The sequence below is a fragment of the Dermacentor andersoni genome, chromosome 1, assembly GCF_023375885.2.
Source record: "Dermacentor andersoni chromosome 1, qqDerAnde1_hic_scaffold, whole genome shotgun sequence".
In the NCBI taxonomy this organism is placed as follows: Eukaryota; Metazoa; Arthropoda; class Arachnida; order Ixodida; family Ixodidae; genus Dermacentor; species Dermacentor andersoni.
Genome location: NC_092814.1, coordinates 161,675,309 through 161,698,015, shown reverse-complemented (window position 1 = coordinate 161,698,015; position 22,707 = coordinate 161,675,309). Strand labels below are relative to the sequence as shown.

At 44.1% G+C, this 22,707-nt stretch overlaps 1 protein-coding gene across 5 annotated transcripts in view; it reads right to left on the bottom strand.

Moving 5' to 3' along the window:
- LOC126547123 (pyruvate dehydrogenase phosphatase regulatory subunit, mitochondrial) overlaps window positions 1-22,707 on the bottom strand; it is a 138,516-nt gene that overhangs the window by 100,004 nt on the left and 15,805 nt on the right. For all 5 annotated transcript variants that reach the window (XM_055062676.2, XM_050194992.3, XM_055062678.2 and 2 more), the window contains 3 exons: window positions 10,543-10,624; window positions 2,506-2,587; window positions 639-720 (listed from right to left, as the gene is read on the bottom strand). In XM_055062676.2, the coding sequence (XP_054918651.1) occupies window positions 639-720; window positions 2,506-2,587; window positions 10,543-10,624 (246 nt within the window). The remainder of the gene's footprint in view (window positions 1-638; window positions 721-2,505; window positions 2,588-10,542; window positions 10,625-22,707) is intronic.

The following is a 22,707-nucleotide window of genomic DNA, read 5'->3' as shown; positions in this document are numbered from 1 at the left end:
CTGGTCTTCTGCAACCGTGCATGCACATGAACGAAGAGGTATTGTGATTTGATGAAAAAATACCAAACTGAATCTGCCTGCATTCCATAAATACTGATGCTGGTACAGCCACACAAAGCCAAAGTCACCTCCAGTTCAGCTTAGGCTCAAGCCAGGCCTACCACAGATAATGAACGACATTGCCAAAGGGGAGGGTATTTCACAAGTGTCCACTAAGTGGACTGTCCATTTCAACACACACGGAGTTGACAGAGCTTACGGTAAGAGTCAGTGGTGATGATCGGCACCTGTCATACTGGCTTTGAGCTCTATCTAATCACTTTGCACTCAAATGGACAGTCCACTTAGTGCACAATTACAGAATAGCCCTTCTGAAAAGAGTCACCTGCTAAGCAGGAGTGGGTCAAAAGCTTTAAATTATCTGCATAAATTTTTGTGTAATAGCTTTTGTTATGTTTTAGTTAGACACTAGACATTTCAGAATATCCCCTCTGAAAAGAGTCACCTGCTAAGCAGGAGTGGGTCAAAAGCCTTAAATTATCTGCATAAATTCTTGTGCAATAGATTTTGTTATGTATGTGCGAGTAAAGCTGGAACAAAGAAACCAGAAAGTTGTTCTTAAAACATCAAAACCGCACCCATCTCAGATGCTTGTTGAGCAAGTACTTGGCAGACAAGCGAAGGATCTGCCACACCATCACCAGGCACCCATAGTGCACCCTGGGAAAGAGACATGGTGCAACACAGTGGGTAAATATAACAAAGGCCAAATTCTGAAACCCTTCTTTCCTTGGGGCACTTCCTAACCTTATGTGATAAGCCATTCATGCTTCCTTGCCACAAAGGATGAACTGAGAAAGCAAGTGCATTCTGAAAGTGCCCGTCACTTGTCCTCACAAAAGGAACCCTTTCGTTAGGTAAGAAATGAATTCGATGCATCTGTGTTCAAGGGCATTCGTCATAAGTCGCAAACGAATGTCTTAACCATCTGCCGAAACTCACAGCCGCCATTTCCATCTCACCTGCCAGCCGGCACCCAGAAATTAATTGTACATGCACAGACGAGCATCATGTGGGCAAGCATTGCCAATAAACCCTCGTTCAGTGAAAGAAGCAAGGAAAGGCATTGCCGAGAAGCCCACATTGAGTGAAAAAAGCAAGTAAGCATGAGGGTAGCTTCAGAGCTGCCTTATGGTAAAGGAGTGCCAAGGAAGCCTCCACCAAGGACACCTAAAAAAAGGAAGCTTTCAGAATTGACGTAAGGTGGCTTAACCGCAATGAAGGTTTCTTTACTAAGGTAAGGAAGGTTCCAGAATTTGGGCCCGAGTTTACATTTCCATGAATTAATGTAACATGAGAGTCATGGCTTATGTTGCTTCCATAAACAGCTCTTCTTGCAATCACCCTCCGAGTTATTTCTCAGGGTTATTTGTCAGAGTTATTCCCTTACCTTAGTAAGGAAGCCTTCATTGCAGTTAGGCTGCCTTAAGTCAACTTCGAAAGATTCCTCTTTGAGGCGTCCTTAGTGGAGGTTTCCTTGGTGCTAGATGAAGACTAAGCAAACATTGCGGAAATTTCCAAATTATTCTGAACTGGCAATGTCTACACATAAAAGCCTTATTTACAACTCAAAGAAAGGACCATCTCAATGAAGTAAAGGCCGTAGCTGCCATTTGGATTACAAAGTGTTTTTAGGTGAAGCTTTTAAAAATGTAGGGCTTTCATTGTTTCAGAACAAAAAGACAATGTTCCTTCTATTTGACAGAAAAATATTGTTAATGTACAGTACACTGGAACAATGTCAAGTCTAGCAGAATGACAACATGCATCCTATATCTCTGACAAAGCTGATAATAGGACTTTAAAATAACTTTCTATTGCAGACTTTGCACTGCTTTAGTAAGGCACAGGTACCTCTGAACTCCGACACTGGAAATTCAGATAGTAATAGTCCCACTAATGTTCATGGTTGATCACACACACAAGCTGACAGAAAACTATCAATTTTCCATTAAAATAATGCCAATTCTATTGGCTAAATAATTATAATATGTATATGATTGCTTTAGTTTGTTCTTCAAGCACTGTAGAACTAGTAAACAGAAATATGAACTTTCACATTGGCTTGAAACGGTTGTTTAGACCCAAGAAGCTCTTTTGTAGCTTACACTAATTAAAATAGTAATTAGAAAAATGTGAATGCTAAATTTAACACTGCTGTAATCCCTATTTATTAAGAAACACACATGAGGACTAAGGGAAAGTTTAAGAACTTGTGAACACAGCAACCCTTAGAAAGCAATAGAATCTGAAACGGTATATTAGCTAGCACAGAAAACTTCAAGCTTACTATTTGCATAAGCAATGTCATATAAGCAAGCTTTCCTTTAAGACAAAGTTTGTCAATAAAAACTTAATACTTTTGCATGATAATTGGAATAGCATACATCAGTGACACTAAATAAAACAAAGAAAGCGAGAAAATAAGAACCCAAGTTTGCTTACTTCCAACAATTCAGTTGTGACATCTGGAGCCTTTGACTGTGCCTCTGCAGGAGACAGCAAATGGCACTCAAGGTTTAGTGACCTAAAACACAGACAAAAATGACATATACAAGGGTTGCCCATTACAGCATGGCATATCATCTGTAAAAAATGTGACATCAGTAACATGGCATCAGTAAAAAAACATAACAAAAGTAACAAATGAATGTAGGTCGAGATGCAAGCATAACTTAATTCATATACGAGGTGTGTTCAAAAAGAAACCAAACTTTTGCTTATAACATCTTTATTACTTATTGTACAACATCTTAAGCAATGTCCCCTTTAATGTAATCCCTTCTACTGGGAATACACTGTTCCCATCATTTCTTCCATTTTTGGTAAGCCTCCAGGAACGCACTTACTGGGATCGCGTGCAGGTTTCTTGTCACATCGTCCTGAATCTCCTCTATGGTTTGGAAATGACATCCTTTCAACATGGTTATAAGTTAGGGAAACAGGAAAAAGTCTGCTGGAGTCCAGAGAATACAATGGATGGGGCACATCAAGAGTTATGTTTTGCTAGATAGCTGCAGACAAGGAGTGATGCATGAGCTGGCGCATTGTCATGATGCCACATCCAAGTCTGGTTTTCCTATGGTTCAGGCCTCTTACTGCGCACAGCAGCCATCAGATGCGCTAGAATACCCCGACAGACTTCCTTGTCTACTATGTAACCGTGTGGTACAAATTCCTGATGGAATGCCTTTTCAGTCAAACAACACAACCAACATTACCTTGACCTTTGACCGACTCAAGCGTGCTATTTTTGGACGAGGAGACGTCTCCTTTGCCCACCCACTGAGATGACTGCACCTTCGTTTCAATATCATAGCCATCAACCCGCATCTCATAGCCTGTTGTGATGCTCTTAAGGAAGTTTTCATTGTCACTCGCACTGACATGACGCATTTCAAGTTTGTCACTCAAAATTTCATGGCATAATCCTATGCGGATGCCCACTTTGACAGCATCTTCTCGAAAGGTAAATGACAATTAACACGTATCACAGCGCGAACTCTTTGGACATGGCCATCATCTCTTAATGATGTCATCCAGGCTTGGGATCATCACCGACCAACAATTTGCCATGTTTATTTGCTTAAACCATTCATAGCACTGCATGTGACGGATACAGTCCATCCCAAATGCTTGGATAAGCAAATGAAATGTCGCCGAGAAAATTTTGCCAAGTTTGTAGCAAAATTTCACACACACACGTTTTTCAAGCTCTTTCATTGTCACTTTGGCACTAATCCAATGAACCGCTTGTGCACGGGCTCACTTCAGGCGCTGCAGCACACCAATTAACAGTCAGATAGAAACACTGCAAATGGCAGGTTGTTTTCTAAACCTGCCGCTATGTGCGCTCAGTAGCCACAGCGCGCTCCCTCTGCCAGTTGGCGCGCTATTTCAAAAGTTCAGTTTCTTTTTGAACATATGTCGTACATATATGGAAACCACATAATTCATTCAACAAAGCACACTTAAATGTGTCAGTCCAACCCTTTGCATAATACAGTTAATTAAACGAAAACAGCAAAATCCTACTTAGTGAATGCAAGAACATAAAGTGTTTCTCAGAATTATGAGGGAGGCCATGCAATATGCCTACTAGAATGTAGCCTTGCATTCACTTTCTGGCAGTGGTACATCCATAATGCCACAATGATTAAGAATGCAAGTGCCTTGTGCAACTTCTACCAGCTACATCACTGTTTGCTTGGCATGCAGATTTATCATCACTTGTTTCATCTGATACAAGAGAAATTTCACAGTGAAAAGTCATCTTGGGCATGGAAATAAGAGAGTCATTAGTGGTGACTTGTCGAAAAGGTCACCAGAAGATCAATAGGCATGCACCGCTGATGTGGCAGACACATAGAGCTGGTATCAAGGTGGAAAGGCTAATGAAAAGCAAAACTTCCAACCACAACCCCTGAGGAGCAGACTCGTGCCACTGTGACAACATGAAGCTCTGAGCCGAACACACTAACCACGGAATTATGCTGCAACAAGTGCACTTGGCAGTTTCAAGAGGTTTTTAGAAAATTCAGTGGCAGACTTAGAGTGGTAGGACCTGCGCATTTATTTTGGAAGCAACAGCAGGCAAGACACATAAACGCCATAGCTCACATCATATCAAACTAGTAAAATACGAGTTCCTGTGCACGATGTAGCAGCCGATAAAAGTGTTGTGGAGCAAAAGAGTAAGGGGGCCAAGGGGTAATAACAACATAAAGTCAATAGTATGACAGAAGAGAATGCCGACAGGGTATCAACCTGTAACTGAAACTGAACCATTTAATTCTGGTAAACCAGCATTGAACCTAAACCAAAATGTGTGTTGCCATTTTGGAGCTGAACCCAAACCACAGCAATATAATGGGACTGTTACAAACCAGTTTGGCCAGCATCTCAGAAGGGTTTGTGAAAAAACAACTGAACCATTCTAAACCAGTCCAGAAACTGATTTAGCCCTCTTTAGAGCTAAACAAAGCAATCACTCTGAAATGTTTTGGTGGTTCACAGATATATGTACCTTCTGCGGGCAATCTAGGGTTTTGCCTGATGAAACTGCCTGCTAAATTGAGCATTCCATTTGCCATCGTAAAAATGCCGAACAGCTTTGGCTGCCATGCATACTCTCTTCAAAAAAAAATTCAAGGACAACACCGCAGAATCGACCTCCAAACTTCACTTGCAAGCATGTGATATTCAATATGCTTTGCAATTGAGTGCAACATATACAGGTTAAAAAATATCAGCACATAGTCATTTAGTTGATGTTTGCATGACCAAAACTTCATAAGGTGTTTTGTGCAATGATAAAGAAAATGACTGATTGCAGATGAGAGACAATTCTCCACACTATGGCGTAGGAGAAGTATGGTGTCAGCCGAGGCCATCAATGCTGAATTGTCAGTTTTTCTGCTTTGCTAATTAGTTACACAGCTCCCATCCTTACTCACTGTCCACTTGGCCACTTCATACAGAATCTGACCAAAGTATGCCTACACTCTTAAAAAGTTTGCACCCTTTGGGGCTAACCTTGTCCCACAACAATAATGGTCATCTGTGTTGCTTGAAATTCCGTTCTTGAAAACTCGGCGCTTGCTACTTTCTTGTCGAAAACACTATGTCATGCTGATAACACGCATGTTGTTCATGGCCTGGAAGTACAAGGCGCGCAGCATTAAAGAAAGGAAATTCGCGCAAGACAGATAACAATATTGTTGTGGGACAAGATAAGCCTCAAAGGGTACAAACTTAAAATTTTAAGAGTGTAGGATCAGCACAACTTTTTTCAAATACGACTATGAACAGAATGTACTTACATTGTCAAATTCTAGCACCAGTGATAAGTATGTGACCTAGGCAACACCCAGCAATAGCAACTAAGATTGAAAGACTGACTGAATAGACGGTGCAAGATTCTCTACTTTTTGCTGCTTTGCGACACCTTATGGTGCCTCCTCCGCCTTCACTCACAATCTCCCTCTATTTTTGGAGAGCACAATCCCCTTGACTCTTCTTGCAAGATGGCTTGCACAAAACAGGCCCACTTTGATTAGTTACTACTGTAACAGTGAACAGATAGGCTCCATGCACCACTGTAGTACTGTTTATATGCTTCTTCAGAATGTCATAATTTGTGCGGAATGTTATCTCTATCTTACCCACTGATATCTTTAGAAATAAATTGCACTATGATCATCAGCTGTATGGGGTGCAGAAGCACATTGTGCCCTGCACAAGGCATAAGCGTACAGGACAGAAATGTTTTATCGTTAGTCCTCAATAAAACGCTAAGTGTGACACATGGCTATCATGTAACACTAAATATAAGCTGTTGCTTTTAAGATTACTTCACATTAAGCATATCACATGTGTTCTTGAAACATTTTGTCACCACGCGAGCCCCTTTCAAAATTTGCCGACCTACAGAAAATGGGAATTGATAAAAAAAATAAGAACACAACAATTCATTTCACGTGTAGAAGCAAAAAAATTTGTCAGTCTTGAGGACACACGGTGACACTGTTACCGCATCAGGAGTGCCTCGAGCGACCAGTCACGTGGCAATTTTGCATGTATTTGTGGGCTTTTTTCATGCTTGGAAAAACCCTTTTATCTAGCCCATATTGAGCAACAGAAGCTGTATCGGGAGCTTTTCATGTTGCTCTACAATTTTCTCATTAACACTTCTTATGTAACTATAATATTTGATAAGTTTATTAATTAATTAAGACTAAATATGTAATTAGGCAGAATACACAAAACAATCTGAGTATCTCCAAGTGATGGCAAACGACATTACCTTGGTTCAGTCCAGCTACGTGGCATTTGCATATTTTTTAACGTTTGGCTAAGTTATGTGAAACACCCTGTATATACTATAGCAAACTCGAAAACAAATTTGCCACAAGCCGATTCTCAATATGCTGTGGATTTTTGAGAGGCTGTGTGAAAAGGCTTAGCCAGCCATTGTTAACCTCCATCAAATATTTCGTTAGCCTCGCAATGCATGCAAATGTTTAGGCCCGTGTATTATGCTTAACTTCATCGGTTAGGTGGTGTAGTGGTTGGATGGTGGCATACATGCTGGGGGTAGTGGGGAAACATCCAACGACCATATTTTGTGCAAACAATAGCTGTGTTGCTCAAACAGTAATACAATGTTAAATTAAATTCTGGGATTTTATGTGCCAAAACCACAATACAATTATGAGTAGTGGAGGACTCTGGATTGATTTCAACCACCTGGGTTTCTTTAGCATGCACCTAAATCTACCTAAATCTACAAATTTAACTTGAGTGCTTTTGCGTGTTGCCCCCATCGAAATGCAGTTGCCACGACCGCAATCGAACCCGCGACCATGAGCACAGCAGTGCAACACCACAGCCACTAAGCTACCGCGGCAAATTATGCAAGGCTCTTTACCAGCTCAAATAGTCAATATCGCTGTTGTATTTTGTGAGTATTTGCAGACACTTATGCTGAGTTGGGAACACACTCTATACATTACATGCCACAACACCAAGCACTAACCAAGTATAGCCTACTTATAACGATACCACTTTGAAGAATATATCGAACATAACAATGTAAAACCACGACACTATGAACTGAACAATATGTTCTATGGTAAAATAAACCACCTATTGCAACGTTTTCATGTGAAGTTACCAGTTAAACAATTTGAAAAGTATGGTAAAGTACGGGCCAGCAGGAAGAAAAAAACAAAATGAGAATGCGAGTTCCATGTGATGGCACCATGCAATGTTACATGTGTACATGCAGCGTGCTCCTCACCCCTTTAAGCCTCAATCGACTGCTTCAAATGTGGAAGAGAAGTGAAGGCAGTCTACCCAAGATCCCTCTCCACTTTCTGTGCTCAAATGGCCTCACTCACATGCCAGCAGTGGCGGCTGTGCATGTGGTTGGAAGATCCCATGAGATGCATCCTGGCAGTCCTAGCGCCCCTTTCCAGTGCACCTCATGTGTAGTCAGCATGGTTTTGCAACACGGTTGCAGCATGTGCTTGTTTTAATCTGTACTTCCAACTGTGCTGGTTCGTTTGACAACTGGAGAGCTCGCGCATTGATAGATGAACCTACAACACTCCCACTTCAATGCAAAGTGCAGCAGCCAGTGAAGGGGCGGTGCACAGTGATACCACTAAAAATGAAGCACAGCATCATCAAAGACCCTAACAAAAGCAAGAAGGTGTGCAAGTTGGTACAGGATTATGATCTCGCAGCCAACGATCTCAACGATAATTCATTTTGGAAGCAGACTGCTTGGTAACCAGAACCCCGTGGGCAGCCAACAGAAAAGGATGCAGCAAGGAGTCAGAAAAGAAGTTGATGAGGCACTGTACCAATGATTTCTAAGCACTTGTACACAGAACCTGCCACTTAATGGGCCAATATTGGCAGAGAAGGCAAAGCACACAGTTCATTTGCTTCAAGACACTGATTTTTCACTCAGGTAGAGGCTGGATCTAACATTTTAATGAGCAACATGACATTCTGTAAAAGGCCATCATTGATGAGGCAAGACACCAATACAGATGTCAGTCATCAAAACAGTGAGACTTCTCAAACTTTTTTTTAGAAGATATAAAAAAGAATACTTTTTGTCAATGCACTATTAGCAACAGTGGAGGTGCAGAAGCGGACATAATACACAAATTAATAAACCCAATTAACAAGCCTTTACAAATTAACTAATTTCTAACTTTAGGACTAGCACTGCAATCGCACAGCTGAAACCAAACACACCAAGGATGTGTGTATCTAGTAGTAATAATGAGATGACCCCCAGTTTCAAAACACTCATCCCCAAAACATGACATAATAAACAATGGTGTTCCACACAGTTTCGTCAGCTAGTGCAGAAGGAAGAGAAAATTCGGGGGTTTTACGTGCCAAAACCATGATCTGGTTATGAGGCACGCCACAGTGGGCTAATTTTAACTACCTAGGGTTTCTAATGAGCACCCAATGCAAGGTACATGATAGTTTTTGCATTCCACCATATCGGAATGTGGCCGCCACAGCTGGGATCGCACTCACAACCTTGTACTAAGCAGTGCAATGCCATAGCTACTCAGCTACCACAGTGGTTAGCAGAAGGAAGACTGTTGGAGAAAATACATGGAATGCCAATCTGTTGTGCTGCATTCTTTGGCGATGGATATCAGAATGCGTCATGCTTGTCCTGAGATCTTTGCCAAATGGTAGTGGCTTTAGTACTGGCCAATTTCAATATTGCAATGCAACACATACCCCAAATTAATTAATTGAGACGTTAGTGAATATAATTTAATTAAGCAGCAATGACAAGGAAGCAGAATAAGAAGTGAGTGATAAAGGTAGCTTACCACTGTTGCTAAAAAGAAAAGTGCACAATCATTGCATTCTACTGGCGCAAACCTATGGAGCAGAAACTTGAGGTTAACAAAGAAGCTCGAGAAAAGGTTAAGGACCAAGCAAAGAGTGATGAAATTAAAAATGTTAGGCGTAATGTTAAGAGTCAGAAGAGAGCGGTATCGATCAGAGGGCAAACGGGGATAGCCAATATTCTAGTTGACATTAAGAGAAAAAAGTGGAGCTGGGCAGGCCATGTAATGGTTAGGGCAGGTAACCGGTGGGCCATTAGAGTTACAGAATGGGCACCTAGAGAAGGGAAGTGCAGTGGTGGACAGCAGAAAATTAGGTGGGGTGATGAAATTAGGAAATCTTCAGGTGCAAGTTGCAATCAGCGAGCACAAAACAGGGGTAATTGGAGGTCACTGGGAGAGGCCTTCATCCTGCAGTGGACATAAATGATGATGCTGATAAGGGAAAAATAGAGAAAACTTGGCAAAAAAACAAACCTACACAAAAATGAGCCACATCTGCATGAAAAGATGTTAATAAGCAACTAATAAGCCTGCATCACTTAATTTTTCTATGGCCACAGCTGAAAAGATTGAGTTGGCAAAAAATTATTTGATGTACATTCATACAACAGTTTAACATGCCAAGAAGTCAGTGACGTATTTATTGCCAACAATTCTAATACCATGATAAATTCATAAAGCACTGTCTAAGGTATCCTGCCCCTCCACTCTGCTGCGCCTCTGCTTAAATACGTATTTGCACATTTCACCACTTTTCACCACACAGCCACAGAGCAAATCATAATTAATGTAGTGCATGATTTAATTACAAGCACTGAGAGATAAGTAGCTGTGTAGCACCTGATTTACTGAATAGCTGTAGCGCTAGAAATGTTGATGCACGTGTTTACAAAATGTGATAGGATGAAAATATGACTCATTGAATGTTGTCTTAGTAAGTTAACAGCGCAAACAAAAATGTAAACAGGGCGAGGTTGAGTGCCAGTTATCCCAGTCAACCACTACAATAGGTCAATGTCGCCATTTGTTAAACAAAATAATGACAACAACCCATCATTGCATCTTTTTCAGTAAATTTTCTACTTACGGTGCCATTGCTGCCAGTCTCTTGAAGTAAAAGAGACGGTCTTTTGTACGAGCAAGAAGAAGACTTCCACACTGGTTCCATCCTGAAGACAAAAATCAAAAACACTGCTGCCATACTACTACTTAAAACCTTGCCCAATGCAATACAAAGCATTCCATGAAAAATTTTACATTGAAATAAAAAAAAAATTTCAAGTCAGTTAGACAAAAAGAAAAGCATTTGGAAAATTTTAATGTTGTTAAATTAAGGATACTGACTCATGGCTTTTGTTAAGAGCAAAGGAGAGGCAACAACAACAACAACAATAATAATAGTAGTAGTAGTAGTAGAGCACAGGACATGCTGGTGGTGGTTAGAATACTATGTCAGCATTGATTGACCAAAACACGCCCTCACAAGAAAAAAGAAAGAGGAAAAACATATAGTATGACTGCTACAAGACACTACTACAGTACTACTTTTTTTTTTACTTGATCTGGAATAGGAAACTCTGAAATCAGCCTAGATTCAGCGATGCAATCCTGTGAGTGAATTTCAATATGTGATGTAAGGGTTTAGGATGTCAGCTGAAGCAAAGCATTAACAAATCTCCGAAGACACTACACCACCCTGCTGACTAAAGGAGAGCACCATTTAACGCATAAAGGGTTCAACAAGCATGCCTCAATAAGTCAAAAGGCACACTGGACTTGGTGGGTGTGGCCCCACAGAAGTTTGTTTCCACCAGAGAGTTTTCACGACCTTTTCAGAAGTGTTCCATTTCAAACATGTTTCAGAAGTGTTAAATTTCAAGAATACCATGGGTAGTGTATTGTAGGAGAGAAAGAATGAAAAGGAACCAGGTGATGAGTGTCTGATGAGCGTAAGCATTTGATGCCTTGTAACCGTGCAAAGGGCTCATGACTACTGTCTCAGATGAGACTGAAAGGACTTTCATTTCGCAATTGTTGATGTTTATCTCTGATTGGTCTAATTTAAAAACATATATTTATTTTTACAACCATTGAAGTTTCGATATTAGCCCAGAATTGAGGCCCATCTACATTTCATTAAGCACAGTACTGACTAGCCTATTAAAGGTCATTACACATATATATCTCTGACCTTCTTAGACGTTACAACTTCTGAGCTGATCATTCTTCAGGATACAACAATTTCACATAATACCTTACAGAGTATCTTTTTTTTTTTTCAGTCGACCAGCAAGAAAGCGTTAAGGGCACCACACATATATTAGTGTGTATTCAACCAAGTACACCACCCCTCACACATCAACTGGACACACATACCAGTTCACTTTCAAATTTTAAAATCATGTTCCTGTGTTTATTTTGACACACTACAGCTCTAACAAAAGTTGTTTTGGGACCCTCTCAAACAAAGTTTATGCTACAAAACATTACTCATACATTTGAATACTGCAATCTGTACCTTAATCCAGCATGTACTATATAAAAACTAGCATACACAATTCTAAATGTCATATGTAAGCCACACAAGGCAAAGTGTAATTAGGTACTTCAAGAACTGTTGCAGTACATATGCTGAACGGTCCCATCGTGAAACAATTTGCCCCTTTTGAAAATGTTTTTCGTACTCTTATGCTTTGGCAATAGCCACACTAAGAAATATAACATGCAGAAAGACAATTAGGCCCACAGAAATCTCCAACAAAAACATTCACACATTGAAATCAACCTATCATTAGTCATTGCAGACAATGATCATGGTGGTTTATTCTATGCATAAATTATTTTACTTAGGCCACAATTTTTCTTTGACTTATCTTATAAGGTTATGTACAATTTGTTTCCATCATAACAGCCACAAAAGCTTGAAAGGCAGCGATGATAAGGTTCTCCTTAGAGTGGGCAAAGGTGTTTCACTGCAACCAGTCCACATGACTGCCTTCTTACCACTTCACCATGTGCAACAAAAGTGTGATATGTGGCAAATCAGTCCACAACAACCAGGTGTACCAAGAACAAATCACAGAGACCATTTCCAGCATCTAATGTTTGCCACACACACAACCACACTACATGTACCAATGGAAACACTATGCACACAGTGATCCCAAAGTTATCACCAGCTACAGCACAACAAAGACATCTAAATAAAAAACAAAGCACTATGCCTATGAAATGAGCTTGTATTGTCCATAAGGACATACCAGCTAAGTATCACTCCAATAAGGCATCACTCATTGCACCTTAATTAAGCCATGATACTCTGATAGACCAGCCGTGGGGTCCCCCTAATGCAAGTCTCATGTATAAGCAATGGTTGCGATTGATCAGGAAAACAAAGAAATGCTGCAAAAAGCACATCCTACAGGGACAGGGTGCATCATACTGTTTAATATTGATACGTGCATATTGCGTTTTCTTGTGGATGATGCACGCAGGCGCCCCGACGAAGACGACGAATGCTCTCTGGCTCTCAAGTTGTTGGCTGAACTGGCCAGCGCTGCAGTTATCCTTTGTAAATATACTCTGTAAATAGTCTCCACTGCTTAATCCTTCTTTCGCGTAACGTTTTGGTGGAGGGTGCCATTTCCCATCCTCGCCACGGAACTCTGCAACGGCCACACCGTCCTGCTTTCCACCCTGACTCCCGGTGACGACGCCTCGTCTGCTTCCACTCCTGCGATGCCGACAACAACATATGTTATGGTAACCAATCCCCATGATCCTGGCATTTTCTCCGGCCAAGATAATGTCGACGTTGATGACTGGCTCAGCCTGTATGAGTGTGTTAGCCGAAACAACCGCTCGGACCCTACCATTATGCTAGCGAATGTCCTCTTCTATTTGGGCAAAACTCCTCATGTCTGGTTCCGGATGCACGAGGACAAGATCTCTAGCTGGGATGCTTTCAAGGAGAAGCTCACCGACCTCTTTGGAAGTCCCACCAGTCGGCAGCTGGCTGCTAGAAATGAGCTTGCTACCCGAGTTCAGTCTTCTACTGAATCGTATGTCTCAGACATACGAGACGGGCTCGCTCTTTGCCGGAAAGTCGACGAGAAATTGGCCAAGGATGACTAAGTCGGCCACGTACTCAAAGGGATCGCGGACGACGCGTTCAACTTGTTGGTCTTCAACAATGTGTCCACCATTGACATCATTGTCAAGGAATTCCGCCGCTTTGAGCTCGCCAAAAGCCGCCACGTCATTCCACAGTTCTCCCGGCTCCCTAACACGGCTGCGACTTCGTCTTGCGTACACCTTACCGCTTCACTGCCCTTAAATGAGCACGTCACACATACTGTTCGCCGCGAGCTCGAGGCTACAAGTCCTGCGCCATTCCATGCACGCCCACTTAACTCCACCATTGACCAACCTGCCCCAGCGATCTCTCTCATTCAGGCAGTTGGTGCGGCAAGAATTTGCAAACCTCAGTTTTCCTGCTGCCTGCTCCGTCTCCTGACCTGACACCTGACCGGTGCCCACAGCTACGCCTCATGGCGCTCTGTATTCCCCTCCCAGATACCGCAACCCTGCCGAGTGGAGAACTCTGGATGACAAGCCCATTTGCTTCCGTTGCCTCCGCATTGGCCACATCGCTCGCTACTGCCGCACCTCCTGGATGTCTAAGTATTCGAGCTCCTTTTCCCCGTCTCCTCGCCCATATGTCAACCCGCGCCATTACTCGCCTCGCCATATGCCTCCTACCTCTGACGTATCCGTCGATTACAGTCGTCCTGCTCGCTCACCGTCTCCTCAGCGCCATCGTTTCCCGTCACCCCAACCACGCTGCTATTCGTCGCCGACCAATTATGGACTCTCCCGGATGTAAAACTAGTCCATGCAGCTCCTGGGGGTAGTGCTGCATTATCCTCGTCGTGTCGAAATCCTCCATGGACCGTCCCAACGAACCAGAACTTACTTGATGTTCACGTCGACGGTGTCCCTTTGACGGCGTTAATAGACACTGGAGCCCAGATGTCCATAATGAGTTGTAACCTCCGTCGTCGACTGAGGAAGGTTCTCACGCCTGCTACTACACAAGCCGTATGCGTGGTCGATGGCAGCATTGTTTACGTCACCGAAATGTGTACTTCCCATATAGGTATTGCTGACCGCCACGTTCCTGTTCTTTTTACAGTGCTGACCAATTGTCCCCACGACCTAATCCTCGGACTCGACTTTCTTACGGTGCATTCCGTTTTGATCAACTGTTCTGCCAGTACCCTTTGCCTCGAACTTCCACCACTCGCGCATATTTGTCCCAAACTGCTGAACAACTTTAGTACGACTGCCTTCGTCCGCCTGCCGCCTAAAGTCTTGACTTTCGTCGATTGGCTATCATCTTTTCCTGTGCCCGATGGTGATTACGTCGCCACGCCTGTTCCTGATGTCCTTTTGATGCACAATATCACTGTGCCCCACTCTGACGTCACCGCCGCCAATAACCGGACATGCCTCCCCATCGTCAATTTTGGCCTGACAAAGGAAGTTCTACCCCAAGGCATGTCGGTTGCAATGCTGCATGCTATAGGAGATGACCACGTCACGAGGTTTTCAGTAGACGTCTGCTCAAATTCTTCACAATGTCCACAGGATGCTATTTGCCCTGACGAATTTCGTTCCATGATTGCTCATGCGCAGCCAGATTACGGATGTGCTGCCCTCTGCCCCCTGGAAAACCTTTCATTAAACTTCAGTTGTAAGTGAGCGTCTGCCTTGTACACTCCGTTTCCTCCCGCCCGTATTTTCCCGCCCGTATTTCCGCTCAACGACACTACATGACAATGCCTCATCTAAGACGGCGCATGTCCGAAGACTGTTTAATGGGCTCGATCAAGTAGTTGACCAGAGATGTGCGTTCGACGACGCGGTAGGGGCCTTCATACTGGGGCAGTAGTTTCGACGAGAGACCAGGTGCAGTAGAAGGGACCAAGAGCCACATAAGCGCTCCGGGGAGGAACGTGGGCTCAGAAGTGATCTCACTGCGAATGCTCTTCTGGTGCTCTTGGTCATTTTAAGTAAAGGCCAGCGCAAGATCGCAACATTCTTCGGCATATCTGGCTGTGGCAGATATAGGCACACACTCAGATGCATCCAGCTTGTACGGAAGGATTGCATCGATTGTGTGCAAGGAGTGTCGGCCGTACAATAAGAAAAAGGGCGAAAAGCCAGTGGTGCTCTGAGTGACGGTATTGTAGGCGAAGGTTGCGAAGAGCGGAATGGCTTCCCAATTTGTGTGGTCAGAGGCTACGTACATTGTGAGCATGTCACCAAGCGTACGGTTTGAGCATTATGTGAGGCCAGTGGTCGGCGGATGGTATGCAGTTGTTGTGCAGTGCACAACGTGGCACTCTTTGAGGATGGCCTCGACAACTTCTGGCAAGAAGACAAGTCTGCAATTGCTGAGCAACTCCAGTGCTCGACCATGACGCAGTGTGAATTGGCAAAGCAGGAAGGAGGCAACATTGCATGCTGTAGCCGCTGGGAGGGCAACAGTTTAGTCGTATCATGTGAGGTGGTTGCCACAATGGCCCAGCGGTTACCAGCAGATGTCAGGGGAAATGGCCCAATGAATCGATGCCTACACGCCCGAATGGCCGGGCAGGGCAAGGTAATGGTTGCAGATTGGCTTGCGAGAGGCACGGTGAAGATTTTTGGCGCTGACATTCGAGGCACAAGTGAATGAACTTCTGAACGTAGCTGTACATCCCATGCCAGTAGTACCGCCGTCGAAGGCAATGATAAGTTTTGAATACTCCTGTGTGTGCAAACTGTGGATCAGAGTGGAATGACACACATATTTCAGGACGCACACTGCGGGGTACTACTAGCAACCACTGGCGGCCATCGGCGGTGTAATTGCGTCGGTGGAGTAGGTCGTTGCGAATGGCGAAATGATGGGCTTGATGACGTAATGCGTGAGTAGTTGGTTGTGCCAGTGGATCAGAGAGTAAGTCTATCAGCGAGGCGATCCAGTGGTCCTTGCACTGTTCAGAAGCGATGGTGCAAAGGTCAATAGAAGAAACAGCAAGCTGGTATGCAGGGCAGCAGGCATTCTCGTCAGGCAAGGAAGATTGTGACAGGGCGTCGGTGTCAGTGAGCTGGCGACCGCTATGGTAGAGCACGGGAATATCGTAGTCCTGCAGGCGATGTGCTTAACGGCAAAGGCAGCCTGAGGGGTCCTTCAGTGACTACAACCAACAAAGTGCGTGGTGGTCCATGACAACATCAAATGGGCGGCCATACAAATATGACCGGAACTTAGTAAGAGCCCAGATGATCGCCAAACATTCTTTTTTTATCACGGTGTAGTTACTCTCAGCTTTCATAAGTGTGCGACTTGCATAAGCCACTACATATTTAGAAAACCCTTGTTTGCGCTGTGCAAGGACTGCGCCGAGGCCAACACAGCTGGCATCAGTGTGCACCTCTGTAGGGGCCATCGGGTCGTAGTAATGCAAAATTGGAGGTGACATCAGCAAACGGCGCAGGATTACGAACGCCTCGTCGCACTCTAAATACGACCACAAAGTGAGGGGCCCGCTGCTTCCACGGAGCTTCGTCAGGGGCGATATGATGGTAGCGAAGTTTCAGATGAAGTGTCTAAAGTAGAAACACAGACCTACAAAACTACGCACGTCTTTAATGGATGTAGCTTTAGGGAATTCGCCAACGGCTCGAAGTTTGGCTGGATCGGGGAGAATTCCATCCTTGGAGACGATGTAACCTAGTATGGTCAGCTGCCACGCTGGAAATCGGCACTTCTTTAAATTGTAGTCCGGCGTTTCTCAAGCACATCAAAACACACTGGAGGCATTGAAGGTACGTTGGGAAGTTTGGAGCAAAAACAATGACACCGTCCAGGCATCACAAGCATGTATGCCATTTCAAGTTGCGCAGAACGGTACCCATCATGTACTCAAAAGCTGTGGGACATTTTCATACAAGCCATCGGGCGTGACAAAAGCTGTCTTCGGTCGATTGTCGTCTGCCATGGCTACCTGCCAATACCCTAAGCACAGATCAAGAGAAGACAAGAATTCTGCTCCTTGTAGGCTGTCAATGGCTTCTTCAATTCACAGTAGCAGGTAAATGTCCCTGCACCATCTTTTTTCGCAACAAGGACAACAGGTGATGCCTATGGGCTGTTCGAAAGTCGAATCATTCGCATCCAAGCATGTCGTCGACTTGCTCGTTAAGTACACAACATTCTGCGGGAGACATGCAATACGGGCGTTGCCGCAGTAGCAGTTGGGAGCCAGTGTCGATACGATGTGTAACAGTGGACATCCAGCCCAGGGAAGGTTGCCCGACATCGAAAGAAGAACAAAATTCTTCTAACAGGCATCAAAGCTCGGAACGTTGGGCCGGTGTAAGGTTATCAGTAATGGAGGAACCAAATACATCACAGGGTGACAGAGCAGACATAGAAATAGCACTGAGCATACTGTAAGTGCTCCAGTGCGTGTCATCGAGCACATCCATAACTTGCATGGCTTCAATGGCTTTCACGCTGCCGAGACATTCCCCTCGCAGCAGCATCACAGTGCATGGGGACGAGTTGCTAACAAAGATAGCGCTGGATCCCGCCGTGACTTCTATGATTGCAAAAGGTAGCAGCAGACCTTTTAGGGTGCAAAAGCGGTCGGATGGAGAAAGTAGTGCAGCAGTGTCGGAGAGGCTGCTGCAATAGAGGCACACAACCGTTGACGAGTTCGGGGGGACTGTGGTGCCATCTTTGACAAGTAGCTAGTTCAAAGTCTAAGGACTGTTGGCCAGCGTCAAGTCTGACAACGGCAAGAGTTCTATTTTGGCTCGTGCGCAATAAATCATGGCATTGTGACAGGAGAGAAAATTCCAACCTAAGATGAGGTCATGCAAGCATGAGGAAATGATGAATTTGACGGCATATAGAACGTCCGCAATGACAACACGAGCAGTGCACGCTGCTATGGGGTGAATACGCTGGGCGCTGGCTGTGCGGAGGGATAGTCGAGAAAGTGGTGTCGTCACTTTTTGAAGCAAATGGCTAAGTTGAGTGGTCATAACGGATACAGCAGCTCCAGTGTCCAAAAGTGCAGGTGTGTGAACAACCTCCACAAACATGTCTATCACATTCGATGGACTTTGTTGAGGGCTTTCATATTTCGATACCGTCGCAGCCCGTGCCTTGTGCACTGCGATGACTAGCTTTCCTCCTCACGAGCAAAGGGACGAGGCTGCATCAGCAGTAGTGAGCGACGATGTGGAGAAGGCGAACGGCGAGTGATGGGCCTCAGGTGTAGGACCGGTAACGAGTCAGAAGGCAGGTCCAGGCACGTACCCAAGGGGGGCGGCCCAAGGCCCCCCCCCCTTCCTCACCGTCTCTGGCACCGCCCATGCCACTACTCCTCACACGCATTCCTAAAGCACCGCCAAATCAATCTTGACACTTGGCAGCTATTCGGTGGTCAAGATTTTGCGGCCTTTTTCAATCCTTTAGGAGGGCGGTAGTTATCGGCATCTCCTGGGGTGTGAAGGCCAGTTTCTCACCGATTCGGTGCCCGTGCAATTAATTCTCGATGTGTTCAATTGTCACCATCTATTCAATGATCATGCGCATCGCTCTTGCTTTGTTTTTGGTTCATAGTCAGCTGGTCTGTATGCTTGTAGAACATGTTGCAGCCGGAGAAAACGCCAGTTGCATTTAACTTTTTATTTTGCTTCATTATTTCCTCGAGTGACGGCTCGCTGCGATGGTTCCAGATGCTCTGGAACCATATACCCTTGTCTGTACATCTTATATGCTGTAATTACCATATGATGTAATAATAATAAACTTATTTGATTTGATATGGGTTAGATACGGTGGGAAATAAAATAATACAAAACAGCATCTATCATCAAATTCTGCAATAACAGTTAAACCCATAAGCAATATGACTGTCACCCGTTACGTCAGGTTTTTCCTTAATTGTACAGCACTTTTCGTGCAAGATTGGCAACTGGAAACAAGACTCGCAAGATCAGAAATTAAGCAATCTACTGAGGGAGAGAGCCAGGGCAACAGCCAAACAGGAAGAAAAAGCGAAAATTACCAAACTTAACTGTTGTTCATGAAAATAGTTATGAATCAAGAATTGAAAAATTATAGGTCCATTAGCTTACTCCCAGTATTATATAAAACATTCACCAAGATAATTTGCATTAGAATAAGGGCAACACTCGACTTCAGCCAACCCAGGGAACAGGATGGCTTCACAAAGGGATACTCTACAATGGATTACATCCAAGTCATTAAGCAGGTAATCGAGAAATCTGCAGGGTACAATCAGCCTCTGAATATGGCTTTCATAGATTACGAAAAGGCATTTGATTCAGTAGAGATACCAGCTGTCATAGAGGCATTACGTAATCAGGAATACAGACAAGTTACGTTAATATCTTCGAAAATATCTAGAGATTCCACAGCCACCTTAATTCTACACAAGAAAGGTAGGAAGATACCTATAAAGAAAGGGGTCAGACAAGGAGATACAACCTTTCCAATTCTATTCGCTGCGTGCTTGAAAGAAGTATTCAAGCTATTAAACTGAGAAGGCTTAGGAGTTAAGCATCGACGGCGAATAGCTCAGCAACCTTCGGTTTGCCGATGACATTGTTCGATTCAGCAACACTGGAGACGAGTTGTAACAAATGATTGAGGACTTTAAAGGGACACTAAAGCGAAACAATAAATCAGTTTAGACTAATGAAGCATTGTTTGAGAACCCTGCAGGCAGTCATTTAAAAAAATAGTTTGATTATTAGATGAGAAAATGAAGGTCCAAGTATCAGTATTTGAATTTCGTGCCGAAACCCCAGCGCCAGTACGTCAGCATGACGTCAGAGATTCCAAAGTATGTTTTCGCATTTGGGCTGCATTGGCTAAATAAAGGTTCCCGAAACTTGCCATGTTTAATATTTGGTTCCTTTAGGACATAATGTAGTCAATCTGTACCGCTATATAAAATTAGTAGGCCCTAGAAGATGCCATAAAAATCCAAGACGTCACAGCCCCCAGGTGCGGGAACTTAAGTAGGCGTCACCACGCATATTTCGTTCTTGCGCTTTTTCTGGCTTACCAAACGTCTTAGCGTTGTAAGAGTGGTGTTTTTGGTGTTGTAGAATGGTAATTTACTGATGCAGAAGAAATCATTTTTCACTTTAGTGTCCCTTTACCAGAGGGAGTGTAAGAGTCGGGTTGAAGATTAATATGCAGAAGACAAAGATAACGATGAATAGCCGGACAAGGGAACAACAGTTCAGGATTGCCAGTCAGCCTTTATAGTTTGTGAAGGAGTATGCTTACCTAGGTCAATTAATCACAGGCAACCGTGATCATGAGAAGGAAATACATAGAATAAAATGGGTTGGATCGCATACGGTAGTCATCGTGAGCTCCTGACTGGAAGCTTATCGTTATCATTGAAAAGGAAGGTATACAATCAGTGTATTTTACCGGTGCTGACATATGGGGCAGAGACTGGGAGACTGACAAAGAAGCTTGAGAACAAGTTAAGGACTGCCCAAAGAACAATGGAACGAGGAATGCTTATCATAACTTTAAGAAACAGAAAGAGAGCGGTTTGGATCAGAGAGCAAACGGATATAGACGACATTCTAGTGGACATGAAGAGAAAGAAATCACACTGGGCAGGCCATGTAATGCGTAGAGTAGATAACCCTTGGACCATTAGGGTGACAGAATGGGTACCAAGAGAAGGGAAGCGCAGTAGAGGACGGCAGTAGACTAAGTAGGGCGATGAAATTAGGATATTTGCGGGCGCTAGTTGGAATCGATTGGCGCAGGACAGGGGTAATTGGAGATCGCAGGGAGAGGCCTTCGTCCTGCAGTGATCATAAAAATAGGTTGATGATATGATGATGATACTTTTATTTAAAAAGGAAAGAGAGAAGACGCCGCCGGAAGGGGAGAATAATTCCGTGTGTTTTGAATGACGCTTCTACAGTTATCAGTCGAGCCGTTTGACGTAGCCACTTCTCTGCTGTGCTAATGTGGGTGTTTTTCTAAGTTTTCATGGTGGCCGCACTACCTTTCAAACCGCAGCGTCCTGCGCTCTACGCAGTTGTACGGGACTGGCGGCCATGCAATCGTTACGCAGCTTCCCATACAGCAGCACGAGTCGGTTTTGGCACTGAATTTGGTAGAGCAGCAAACGAGGGATCCAAAAGAACTGTGATTGTTCCGCAATATTTCGCTATAATTCTTCCAGAGCTAATGAAAAAAAAACGCTACTAGAAATCTTTATTTTACACTTTCGCTTCTGTACTTGTTCTTGGCAGTGTTCTTCCTGCGCTTCTTTCATTCGTGAGTCCATTTGATGCAGTTTGTTGTTTGCCAAGTAAAGAAGAGGTGTATCTCACAGGCGTACCGGTAAGATAAACCTTACTTCGTTTATCCTTTGCAGGTTTATGCGTCTTTATGGCGAATGGTGGGCATTATTCACATTTGTAGTAGTAAAGGTACCCCCCTCCCTCATTTGCGTAGAAAAGTAGAAAAGGCGAGCAACATGTTGAAGGCGCCTTTGATACCTTTTAGTACATGACTAATCCGCTCAGACTCCGCTATGGTCGAGTTCGTTTTCTTGCATAGGTCCAGGATGTCTTCGATCTAACTGGTGAATGATTCATCTGGCTGCTGAGAACACGCCCCCAAACGCTGCTCTGCATGCAGCTTATGAACACCGGGGCAACCAAATACGTCGACAAGGGCGGTATTGAAGGTGGACCAGGTCAGGATATCTGCTTCGTGGTTGTTATACCATAGGCTGGTGACACCCGCAAGGTAGAAGAAACAGCCCATGGTTCAGTTTGGCTGGTTCGTTCCACTTGTTATGCGTGCTGACCCTCTCATATGTAATGAGCCAGTCCTACAGACCGGCATCAGCCGCGCCAGTGAAGATAGCAGGGTCGCGGCGATGAGGTACACCAGGACATGCGGTCGGTGTAGGAGGAGGTGTTTGCTGGAAGGCGCCCCAAGGCATGGTAGATGGCAGGGTACGGGATCAATGTTCCCGGGTGGGAGGTTTGAGGGGTACAGCACTCTACACCAAATGTTAAGGTGTTTATTTGATCGGACTAGGAGCAGCGCAGCAGCGACAGTCTAGGCAGAGTACGAACTACGAGTGCGAGCGGCATTCATGAGCGAAAGCAG